At 35.7% G+C, this 13,202-nt stretch overlaps 1 protein-coding gene across 6 annotated transcripts in view; it reads right to left on the reverse strand.

The window, feature by feature from the left end:
- The window catches only part of LOC133663604 (arf-GAP with Rho-GAP domain, ANK repeat and PH domain-containing protein 1), a 142,772-nt gene that overhangs the window by 38,880 nt on the left and 90,690 nt on the right, over positions 1-13,202 (reverse strand). For all 6 annotated transcript variants that reach the window (XM_062068201.1, XM_062068200.1, XM_062068198.1 and 3 more), the window contains 8 exons: positions 12,815-12,950; positions 12,629-12,731; positions 8,738-8,930; positions 8,612-8,657; positions 8,358-8,521; positions 5,434-5,646; positions 2,989-3,094; positions 2,768-2,915 (listed from right to left, as the gene is read on the reverse strand). In XM_062068201.1, coding sequence (XP_061924185.1) covers positions 2,768-2,915; positions 2,989-3,094; positions 5,434-5,646; positions 8,358-8,521; positions 8,612-8,657; positions 8,738-8,930; positions 12,629-12,731; positions 12,815-12,950 — 1,109 coding nt within the window. The remainder of the gene's footprint in view (positions 1-2,767; positions 2,916-2,988; positions 3,095-5,433; positions 5,647-8,357; positions 8,522-8,611; positions 8,658-8,737; positions 8,931-12,628; positions 12,732-12,814; positions 12,951-13,202) is intronic.

Below are 13,202 nucleotides of genomic sequence, written 5' to 3' on the forward strand. Positions count from 1 at the left end.
ACATCCGCACCGTAACACAACAAACACAACAGAACAAATACCCAGAACCCCTTGCAGCACTAACTCTTCCGGGACGCTACAATATACACCCCCGCCACCCCCTTCGTCCCCCCCCCCCCACCTCATGCTCTCTCAGGGAAAGCATGTCCCAAATTCCAAGCTGCTGTTTTGAGGCATGTTAAAAAAAATAATGCACTTTGTGACTTCAATAATAAATATGGCAGTGCCATGTTGGCATTTTTTCCATAACTTGAGTTGATTTATTTTGGAAAACCTTGTTACATTGTTTAATGCATCCAGCGTGGCATCACAACAAAATTAGGCATAATAATGTGTTAATTCCACGACTGTATATATCGGTATCGGTTGATATGGGAATCGGTAATAAAGAGTTGGACAATATCGGAATATCTGATATCGGCAAAAAAGCCATTACCGGACATCTCTAGTTTTGTTATAATTACATGGAGAAAACATTTTATTGCAACTTTCACTTTCCCACACTATGTTATTCCAACAAGCGTCTACAACTCTGCACTTTCCAATGCAATTTTTGGGAAGAACTTCCACAAATTCAGGCATCGAAAAAAAGACCCGCAAAATCCTTGGTGGGGCGGGTCAATTGCTGTCAATGTTCAAAATGTTTTAATTTAAGATGCAAACAGAGCATATTTTGTTTGCTTTGTTTAAACTCTGTGCTTTTTAGAGTGAAGGTTACAAAAAAAACACTTAAAACACTGACTAAAAATTTAAAAAATCACAAACGGATTTAATGTTAATTAGAAAAAAAAAGCCATAAAACATCTCAACTTTTACTGCAACTTTTTGAAAAGGCTGCCGCAAAATCCTGGAGGGCCTGATTATATCATATGAAAGAGTACACTGTTATTACAATTAATGTGAATGATTTCATACAATATTCAGTAGTGCTGTCAAACAAATAAACTTCTGAATTCAAAAATGTACCAAAGTTATGCTGTGGAATAATTTGGATTACTCATGATTAAATATAATTATTTTTTATCAGTATTAATGGTGTTTTATTTTGCAAAGATACTCAAGTAAGAAGAGCTGTTTTATTCAGATTAATAGCGATGACGGATTGATCCGTATTAATATGTTAATTTTGACAGTCCTGATATTAAGTTGACTTAGGACAGTGCTTCTCAATTATTTTTTGTTACGTCCCTCTGAGGAAAAATAAAACAAATCTTGTACCCCCCCCCCCCCCCTCCCACACACACTCCTCGCCACATGTATCATGTGTCCAAAAAAATTCTTATAAGTACACCTCTGCATAACATTGTATCTTTATTAACATTAAAGAAGAAAAAATGTATAAATCAACTTACAACAATTAATAACTTTATTAACATTGTTTTTTAGTCTGTAAATGAAAATATGTATGTTTATAACCTATATTAATTTGGCTGAAATTCAAAAACATATATAGTTTTTCTTTCTAGATTTTTTTTTTTTTTTAAAGACTTGAACCAATTAAATAAACTCAATAAATAATAATAAATTCCAAAAACGTCAGCAAAATTAACAAAGGAACACAATATATAAAACACTTAAATCTACAGAAAAACCCTGAATGAAAAATTGTGCTAAATATATACACTACCGTTCAAAAGTTTGGGGTCACCCAAACAATTTTGTGGAATAGCCTTCATTTCTAAGACCAAGAATAGACTGTCGAGTTTCAGATGAAAGTTCTCTTTTTCTGGCCATTTTGAGCGTTTAATTGACCCCACAAATGTGATGCTCCAGAAACTCAATCTGCTCAAAGGAAGGTCAGTTTTGTAGCTTCTGTAACGAGCTAAACTGTTTTCAGATGTGTGAACATGATTGCACAAGGGTTTTCTAATCATCCATTAGCCTTCTGAGCCAATGAGCAAACACATTGTACCATTAGAACACTGGAGGGATAGTTTCTGGAAATGGGCCTCTATACACCTATGTAGATATTGCACCAAAAACCAGACATTTGCAGCTAGAATAGTCATTTACCACATTAACAATGTATAGAGTGTATTTCTTTAAAGTTAAGATTAGTTTAAAGTTGTCTTCATTGAAAAGTACAGTGCTTTTCCTTCAAAAATAAGGACATTTCAATGTGACCCCAAACTTTTGAACGGTAGTGTATACCTGTATATATTTTTTTCATCAAAATGAGGAAATCAGGATCAATGGCTACAATGAGCACGTTATTTAATGCACGTCTTTTCAAAGCATGATACTGATAAAGCATGTTTCCCAGGATCACAAGCGCGCGTCCCCCCTGGCATCGCACCACATCCCTCCCACCTAGGGGGCCCGCCCATTATTTAGGAAGAACTTTGGGGATTACATTGAGGAGTAACTAAAGTTCACTTTCGGCTTCAATTACGATTTGTCTTTTTGCTAAATTTTGTGCCGTTTGTCTGTCCAGAAATAAACATTTTAAAGCTTCTGGATGATTAAACTAGCAGTATGGTCACATTTTATGGGGCCACCTGTTGCTGTTGCATGCACAAGCCTGTGAATGTGTTTTAAAGGCACAAAGACATTTGAAATATGTTTTATTAAAACACTCATCAGTTTAATGACTCTTTTTCATTTGTGTGCTGAAATTTACAAAACAAAACAAAAAATACACTACAATTCTGCATTGCTAACGCTCAACAATGCCTAACATTGCGTTTTAATCTGATAAAACAAATGATTAAAGAGATTGGGTTTTCTCATTGTTTGATATTCCATCAGGGATTTAACGCACTCTTACCTGAAAGATGAGCGTGTAGAACTGTATGAGGTCCTCGATGGCGCGGCCGGCCGTGTAGTCCTTTCCGTCTGTCTGGAACAACGTGGGGCCAAACACTATGGCCAAGTTATGAAGATTCATCTGGTTGAGCTCAGAAAAACGCTGCACGCTGGAACACAAGCAGGCATGCGTGCATGAGAGTGTGCGGCATACACCCGTGGGAGCATGTGTGTGTTACCCACCAGTAGAGGTGGTTGATAAGGGCCCGTAGTGTCGCCCTGTTAACACGAGGCAGTTTGTTCAAAAGCACTTGATACTGGGAGATTTTCATACTTGCATCCTGAATTGCTGGATGATAAGAAACATCAATGGTGAATAATCAGCAAACATGTACAGCGTTGGCATGGGGGTTCATTTGTGTTTTTATTACGAATTTATCAACCTGAATGTTTTGCGTTTGAATTTTGTAAACTGATTTTTTTTTTCATCAAATTATACTGTTTATTTAATTGAATCAAAATATGTGAGCATGATTTGTGTGTTTAAAAAAGCAGTTTGTTAAAATACAGTGTTTTATAATTCAGTATGTAAAAATTCAGTGTAAAATATTCATCCATCCATTAATCCATTTTCTACCGCTTTCTGGGTCACGGGGGGCGCTGCAGCCTATCCCAGCCGCAATCGGGCGGAAGGCGGGGTACACCCTGGACAAGTCGCCAGTCTATAAAAATTCAGTGCAGAAAAAGTCAGAGCAGGAACATTTGTTGCTTCAAAACTCAAGGCTCACTTCCGGTAAATTAGGACCGTCGCTGAAGCAATCAAACCTGTCCCAGAGCCAGTCAATGGGGCACTTCAGTCTGAATTTACCTGAAGTGAGTCTTGAGTTTTGAAGCAACAAATATTTCTGAGGTGAATTTGTCTGCCCTAAATTTTTTAGACAGATTTTTTTCACTGAATTTTTTAAAACATTTTTTTTACACTGAATTTATTTTACACTGAATTCGTATACACTGTTTTTTTTACACTGAATTTATACACACAGTTTTTCACCGAATTTTTATACAATTAATTTATTTTACACTGAATTTTTATACACTGATTTTTTACACTGAATTTTTACCAACTTAATTTTTTACACTGAATTTTAACCACTGATTTTTTTACACTGAATGTGTATACACTATTTTTGTACACTGAATTTTGATGCAGTGATTTATTTTTACTGAATTTTCATTCACCTAATTTTTTTATATAAATAATTTTATACACACTACATATTTACACAAATTGTTTTTATACTGTTATTTTTTTACACTGAATTTTGATAGTGAATTTTTTTGACTGAGTTTTTACACACTTTACCATGAATTTATTTTACACTAAATTTTTAAACACTGATTTTTTTACACTGAATTTTAACAAATTTTAATGCACTGATTTTTTTACACTGAATGTGTATACCCTATTTTTTTACACTGAATTTTGATGCAGTGATTTATTTTTACTGAATTTTTACAAACTTAATTTTTTTTTACACTGAATTTTAACACTGATTTTCACACTGATTTCTCATACATTTAATTATTGTTAAATAAATGTTATACACACTACATTTTTACACAAATTTTTTATTCACTGAATTTTTATACTTTATTTTTTACACTGAATTTTGATAGTGAATTTTTTTGACTGAGTTTTTACACACTTTACCATGAATTTATTTTACACAACATTTTTTAAACACTGATTTTTTTTACACTGAATTTTTACAAATTTTAATGCACTGATTTTTTTACACTGAATGTGTATACCCTATTTTTTTACACTGAATTTTGATGCAGTGATTTATTTTTACAAATTGAATTTTTTTTTTTACACTGAATTTTAACACTGATTTTCACACTGATTTCTCATACACTTAATTTTGTTATATAAATAATTTTATACACACTACATTTTTACACAAATGTTTTATTCACTGAATTTTTATACTTTATTTTTTACACTGAATTTTGATAGTGAATTTTTTTAACTGAGTTTTTACACTGATTTTTACGCTGAATTGTTATACACTGAATTTTTTTGTACGGAATTTTTATACACTATTTTTTTACACAACATTTTTATACACTGATTTTTTTTTTTACAGTGACTTCTAATACACTGAATTTTTAAAACCACAAATTTTACTCACAATTTTTTATTGAATGAAATTGTCAGCATAATTTGTTGTACAAAAATTCAGTTAAAAAAACTCACACCCAAAAAATTCAGTTACATAAATGAAACTTTCGCAATAAAGACACAAATTAACTCCCATACAGTAGGGAAGGGATTCACATGGCCCCATTCCTCGGCAGATCTCGCATGAGAGGAAGAGAGGGGGTTAATCATTTTGCAATGCAGTCTGCTAGAAATCATGGAAAGCGCCGTCACTCTGCATAGCAACTGACGCTATGGTCAAAGTTGCCACATGACACATTTTAAGATATTCAACACTCGATTGTCCCCCAGCAGCTAAAGTGCATAGTTCACCACCCCAATCTGTCATGTTTCATGTATAAGGTAAACCGCGACGAATGTGGCCATATGAATCCCCGTCTTTACTGTATATCAGAGACAAAATATTTCTTATGTGGCTGATCTGACCTGAAAAGCTCTGTCAAAATCCTCTCTTCAAACCTTACCAGCCGTAGTAAGCCAGGTGCCGCCATCTTCAGACGTAAAGAGCCCTTCTTCTAACTCCCTAAAGAAGCGCTTGAGTGTGTTGGATACGTCGTCCACCTGGTGTTCTCCTTCCCTCAGGCGGAGGCTGCGAGCATCTTGGCGAAACCTCTCGCACAGAGCTGCAACACGCGAGTTCACACCACTTTTGCGATAAATCCCCTCCGACGTTAGGCCTAAAATAAAAGCCAAGAAAATGCATATGATCGTCAAGCACAATCTAAAAAAAATCAATTCACAATTCATATTGGGATTCTTATTCATCCCGATTCTAAATTACTTTATAATTTTCAAAAAACGATTAAAATATACACACACACACACACACACACACACACACATATATATACATATATATATATATACATATATATATACATACATATATATATATATACATATATATATATATATATATATATATACATATATATATATATATACAAATGGATTCTTATGAAATTGTTTTTTATATATTATATATATATATATATATATATATATATATATATATATATATATATATATATATATATATATATATATATATATATATATATTAAAAACAATTTCATAAGAATCCATTTTTAAAAATACGTTTTTAGGCCATCTCCATTTTTCTAACCTGTAACCTGTTTATAAAAAAGTTTAATTATAATTATAATTATTGCATTATAATTATATTATATATAAATATATTAGGGCTGTGAATCATTGGGCACCGCACGATTTGAGTCGATTCTTTAATACATTTTGGATTTTTAAGAATTATTACAAATAAAAACCGCAATATATTGGAACATTTATTTTTTGACATCCCTAATTATGTATATATATATATATACATTCTTATGAAAAAATAAATACATATATATACACACACACACACACACACACACACACACACACACACACATATATATATATATATATATATATATATATATATATATATATATATATATATATATATATATATATATATATGTATATGTGTGTGTATATATATATGTGTATTTTATTTATTTTTTTCATAAAGAATGTATTTTTACAAAGACAGTATTAGGCCATCTCCATGTTCTAACCTGTAACCTGTTTCGAAAATGTTTCATTATAAAAAAATTTAAAAAATTGTAGACCATGCTTTAAAAAAATAAAATAACATCCCCAAAAAATCTGCGATGTGGTAAAACCGCGATATTTGAAATGGGATGTGGCAAGAGACGATTGTAACATGTTAAATTGTTGTTGATATTGGACCATTATCTGATATCAATACCAGATCTGGACACCCCTATTGATAAGGTAAGAGCAATTTTTTCCCTTCCACTCATTTATTCGTCACTCCAAATATTGGCGCAACCAGTTCGCCTTCGCTCAAAAACCATTTATATTGAAAACGGTTTGTAAATTAAGCTTGTGGTTCCAACTTTGTACAGTAGATGGCATCATGACTCTGCTTCATAACACACCTCATGCCAACCTACAAGAGAATAAGAACAAGCAGCAGCAGGGAATAGTGTTGTCAATTAGCGAGTCGTAGCCCCTTCTAGATTCTGACTTTCAAAGAGGCGACTAAGCAACAAATGAAGCAACATTTTCTGGTCTTTTTGGACACTTTTGGAGACTAACCTGAAATCAAACAAACCCTGCCCCTCCACACGTGTAAGAATTCTCACAGAAGTTTTAATTGTGACATAAAAAAACCACAAAAGGAATTATCAGAAGAAAGACGACGTGCATTTCTAAGTATATTTATTAGTCTCAGGGCATTCAATCAATCGCAACTGGACTGTTTGGTTTGTCTGAGAAGACGTTTCGCCGCTCATCCGAGTAGGCTTCTTCGGTTCATGCTGATAGACTTAGATTGGTCAGATCTAGTCCGAGTCCAAAATCTAGTATATTTGTTAGAGGTGTGAATCTTTATATATATATATATATATATATATATATATATATATATATATATATATATATATATATATATATATATATATATACATATATATATATATATACACACTACCGTTCAAAAGTTTGGGGTCACCCAAACAATTTTGTGGAATAGCCTTCATTTCTAAGAACAAGAATAGACTGTCGAGTTTCAGATGAAAGTTCTCTTTTTCTGACCATTTTGAGCGTTTAATTGACCCCACAAATGTGATGCTCCAGAAACTCAATCTGCTCAAAGGAAGGTCAGTTTTGTAGCTTCTGTAACAAGCTAAACTGTTTTCAGATGTGTGAACATGATTGCACAAGGGTTTTGTAATCATCAATTAGCCTTCTGAGCCAATGAGCAAACACATTGTACCATTAGAACACTGGAGTGATAGTTGCTGGAAATGGGCCTCTATACACCTATGTAGAAATTGCACCAAAAAACAGACATTTGCAGCTAGAATAGTCATTTACCACATTAGCAATGTATAGAGTGTATTTCTTTCAAGTTAAGACTAGTTTAAAGTTATCTTCATTGAAAAGTACAGTGCTTTTCCTTCAAAAATAAGGACATTTCAATGTGACCCCAAACTTTTGAACGGTAGTGTATATATATATACAGTATATATATATATTTTTTTATTTTTTTTTTTTTTAATCCATTTTTGAAGAAAATCTGAATCTATTAGGAATCGTGATGAATAAGAATCACAATTCGGATGTGAATCAATTTTTTGTGCACCCCTAATTTTTGTTTTGCTATTCATGTGTTTCGCTCACTTTTTGTCCACCAGTGCAAAATATGACATGCACCTGTCATGGCCAAATATGCAAATCAGACAAATACTCATTACAATCTGTCGGAATATTTTCCATCTAGAAAGATTTTCATCTGCATTTTTATGCGCCTGTCCCCCGCTGTGTGTTACTGCATGTCACGTCCCCTCACCGCACTGCGTGATGTAGTCGATGCAGCTGTGGACTATGACCGGTATGTCTGTGTCGGTCAGCTGCTGCTGACTCAGAGTGTCTCCTCCGCTCCCTGCTGCCGTCTGTATGGCGGCGCACCAGCCGGCAAAGTCCAACTTCCTCTCTCCCTCGATGTACAGTGTTCTTAGGTAGGAGGAACCACAGAAAGGAGAGAACAAATAGTAGACATTGTTTACAATTGTTACGCGTGAACTGTGGTAGTTATGCTCTCACCTTCCTCTCTCCACCAAAACCAGCACCTCATTATCCTGTTGAATGGCTGCGGAAAACAAAACAAAGCCGTATCATTTCACGTTGTAATGTTGCTTTCTGACAAGTGGATGGATAGGAGCCACTTACAGAGTTCATTGAGTTTGCGCAGGTGGATCTCCTCTCCCTGGCTGTTCTCCAGGTAGGCGTGCAGAGTGGAGCCCACCAGAGCAAACCAGCCCACCTTGGATGTTTGCAGGTTCAGTCCGTCTTTACACTTCAGGCGCCCGATCCGCTCAAAAGCTAACCTCAGGATGGGCTCGGCTTTGGCCGGGATGAAGCTCTGCAATACAAAAGAAATTCAATGCGGGTTTGTGAAAAGTTAGATGCAAGTCTAAGCTGTACCATGTTTACTGGAACACACTGAAAAAAACAGTGCTAAGTAAATTATGTGAACAAAGCAGCTCCTCTTTTGTGTGATTGTGTGCGTGCGTGTGTGTGTGTATGTGTGTGTGTGTGTGTGTGTGTTAGGAGGGGTGGACCAGAAATATGGTGATTAGGTCAGTGCAGTACAGTGCGCTTGATCATACTGTCTTAACGTCTAGACATGCTGGAGCCAAGGACCCTCCATTAAGGTTGAATGTGTTTCTCATGACATTAAAACTGATTCAATATGGAGGGCTAACAAAGTGTTAGGCAGACAGACTACTGCATCTATTATTAGTATTATTATACATTTCAAAACACAGCACATGTTTTGAGTAAAGTCCAATTGTCAGTGTTAGCTTTGTCCAATAATTCAACTGATGGGATGTGGCTCAGCTCCCAGCTTTAGCTACCAGAGCAAATAGCTCCTCCGATTTTTTTTTATCTCTCAAATTGATTTATAGTACAGGTTTTCAAAAGTGTGGCCCGCAGCTAGTTTTGGAACAGCGGCACATTTAAAAAAATAATATAACAAAACAAAAAAAACATTAAAAAGTGGAATAAAAGCGCAAAGAGGTGTGATGTAACAAGGACATGTTGCAAAATTGACTCTGATATCACAACCTTGTAGGCAGTTTTTTTACTTTTAAAACTGTCATCGGTGTGACGGTATAGCTCGGTTGGTAGAGTGGCCGTGCCAGCAACTTGAGGGTTCCAGGTTCGATCCCCGCTTCCGCCATACTAGTCACTGCTGTTGTGTCCTTGGGCAAGACACTTTACCCCCCTGCTCCCAGTGCCACCCACACTGGTTTACATGTAACTTAGATATTGGGTTTCACTATGTAAAGCGCTTTGAGTCAATAGAGAACAAGCGCTATATAAATATAATTCACTTCACTTCATCGATGTAATTCAAAAAATAAAAATTTATCAACGGATAGATCTGACATTGATCTTAAAGTATGTAAATATATATGTGTGTGTGTGTGCATGTTTATATACTGTATATATAAACATGCACACATGTAATATCAGAAATTATCGGTATCGTTTTTTTTATTATCGGTATTGTTTTTTTTATTTTTTTTATTAAATCAACATAAAAAACACAAGATACACTTACAATTAGTACACCAACCCAAAAAACCTCCCTCCCCCATTTACACTCATTCACACAAAAGGGTTGTTTCTTTCTGTTATTAATATTCTGGTTCCTACATTATATATCAATATATATCAATACAGTCTGCAAGGGATACAGTCCGTAAGCACACATGATTGTGCGTGCTGCTGGTCCACTAATAGTACTAACCTTTAACAGTTAATTTTACTCATTTTCATTCATTACTAGTTTCTATGTAACTGTTTTTTTATTGTTTTACTTTCTTTTCTATTCAAGAAAATGTTTTTAATTTATTTATCTTATTTTATTAATTTTAAAAAAAAGGACCTTATCTTCACCATACCTGGTTGTCCAAATTAGGCATAATAATGTGTTAATTCCACGAATGTATATATCGGTATCGGTTGATATCGGTATCGGTAATTAAGAGTTGGACAATATCGGAATATCGGATATCGGCAAAAAGCCATTATTGGACATCCCTAATCAGAAGTTTTACTCGCGTACAATTTTTTTCCGGATCTAAAAGTACGTCTATTTGTAGTAGAAAAATCCACTCAACTCTAATTACATGAGGCCACTGGTTTTACTCACTAGCATTAGCTTATAGCTAGATAAGATATTACTTTGCTTTCCAACCATGGGAAAAATAAAAAAGAAAGCGAGTGTGAAGGACAGTGCTGAGAAGAAGTAGTGGATGATATTTATTGACTTAAAGCCCCACTTAAGAACTTTCAGTTTTGGTTGATTTTTGGCGGCGCCAGTGGACGACAGCGGTAGTGTTTTGCCAGAAGAAGATCACATTTACCATGAGGATAGCGCAAGTAGTGTCAAACTGACACAAAGTCCGCTGTAATATTGGCAGAAATATCACGTCTCTAATGGCTATGCTGATGTTAAATAGCAGACACTATCAAGAAATTATCTTGGATTCCGCTACAAAGAATGTATCGAGGCAGATGCAGGTCCGAAGCAAAGAAAGACAGGCGGTACAGTTTTTTTCGAAGGAAGTAGTAGTGAAACTATCACGCAGGTGCCTATTTATTGCGACCACGCAAATTTCCGTGAGCTAACATTGGCATTGTCATTTTGATTTGAGCATCGAAAGTCATTTACTAGTTTAGCAGGAACAGAGCCAAAGCAGCATCGGTCTTAAATTACACTTCTTTGAGCTCACGCCAGCGAGTGAAAGCCAGGGCAATGTTGATCCTGACTGTCCTTTTATCCGGGTAAGATCTGTTTTACTTCTTTTGTCTCCTCAGGCAAAACTTTTCGTTTCTTTGGTTGTTTTGCATCTTCGGCCATGACAGCAGTAATTGCATGTAGGTGTTCTTCTTCTTCTTGTTTTCTGGCGGCACATAGGCATTTGCATCGACTTCCGTCTTTTTAACGAATGGGAAAAGGGGGGGGTGACGTATGCCAAAAAGCAAGTTAGCACATTTGTAGTTTTTACTCCTCAATGTCGCTAAGTGCCAGTAAAAGCGATACAGAACCCCTCAGGCCATGACAGAGGTGTCATTCAACTAGTTGTAAGAGCATGTATCATCCCAAAATGTATGAAAATATTTGATGACGTTTGAAAAGTAACTTAGTGCTGCTTTAAATAAATAAATAATTAAAAAACAAGGCCAAACATGTCGCCAACTTGGTGAAGCAATTCGAGTACAGCGCTACACTAGTCGGTATCATACTGAAGCAGAACGACTTGAGAAAGCTGAAATAATGTCCGGACGGCGGACATGTATCCATAAAAATATGGAGAAGCTGCTGATGGTGTGTTTGACGGAGAAGCAGCTGGAAGGAGATACCGTAGAACTCCCCTTCCCAAAGTAAATGCTGTACATTATTATTACTACATTACTTCATAAAACTACTGTAGTTGTTACTTCCTTCTATTGTAGTTTTTACACTGTATTTCTTGTCTAAAAAGTTAGTTTTGTGCTGTTTTGGGGGGGGGGCAAAAACCACTTAAATTGATTTTCATTCATTTCAATGGTAGAACGTTGTGTTTTGAGATGAAAAGCTCTGTCACAGAACCAATTAAGCTAATAAGTTGAGATACTATTGTAATGATCCTAAAAGTGTATTATCTAAATGCTCCACATGAAACAGATTGCTACTATGACAAAATACAAAAATCATTGCATCTCAACAAGACATCGCAGAACATAATAACAATTAAAACAGCATCTAAGTAGCAGACATTCATTATTTCCCGCTGCTCTAATTATGTAGCATGGGGTGCCATTGAGTTCATGTGATCTTATACTGCTTACAGCCCCTAGGGGGCACATTTGCATTGTGTCTGGGATTTAAATCAAGGGGTTTTAATGAAAGCATTTCGAACCTTTTGTCTACTTTAATGATTGAGAATATCGAGTACTCCACCATAAACAACGACATCAACAAATGACACACAAGCGCAGTATTTCCTCCCTGGACGTGGCTCATTTGTTAAAGTATGTGCGTTTCTGGGTCAATAAGCCGGTTACCTTGGCAATGGACTTGACCCATTCTTTGTGGCTGTTGGGGTCGTCTGTGCCAAACAGATAGAGGCGCTCTGATTCCGAGTAGAGCTCGAAAGTGTGGTCGTACCTGGGAGATTGGTGCAACACAAGACAGGTGAGCACTTTGTTTACAATGATAGACGCAATTCATGTGTGGGTGTGTGTGTATACCCGTGTTTCTCATGTGCATCGACGGCCAGGCAAACTATTTCAGGGGCTTTCAGAACTCCGTTAGGATTGGAGTTCTTGTCACTCTCGTAGTAGCTGAAGGTTCCGTCATTTAGTGTGCACCATCGACGACTGAACTCTACATAAATGCAAAGGGAAAAAAAAAATCACTGGACACGTCAGTAGGAAACCAAATTCATCAGCAAGAGATTTTCTCAGCATGATGTGGTGCAGTTCTAAAACGTTCACTGCAAACTAAAATGGCGTCTCAGTCAAAAGTGCATATTATTATTAGTACGACTTTGTTATAAAGCAGGGATGTCAAACTGGTTTTCATTGAGGGGCCACATCGCAGTTATGGCTGCCATCAGAGGGCCGCTTGTATCAGCGA

This window comes from Entelurus aequoreus, linkage group LG13 (assembly GCF_033978785.1).
Source record: "Entelurus aequoreus isolate RoL-2023_Sb linkage group LG13, RoL_Eaeq_v1.1, whole genome shotgun sequence".
NCBI lineage: Eukaryota > Metazoa > Chordata > Actinopteri > Syngnathiformes > Syngnathidae > Entelurus > Entelurus aequoreus.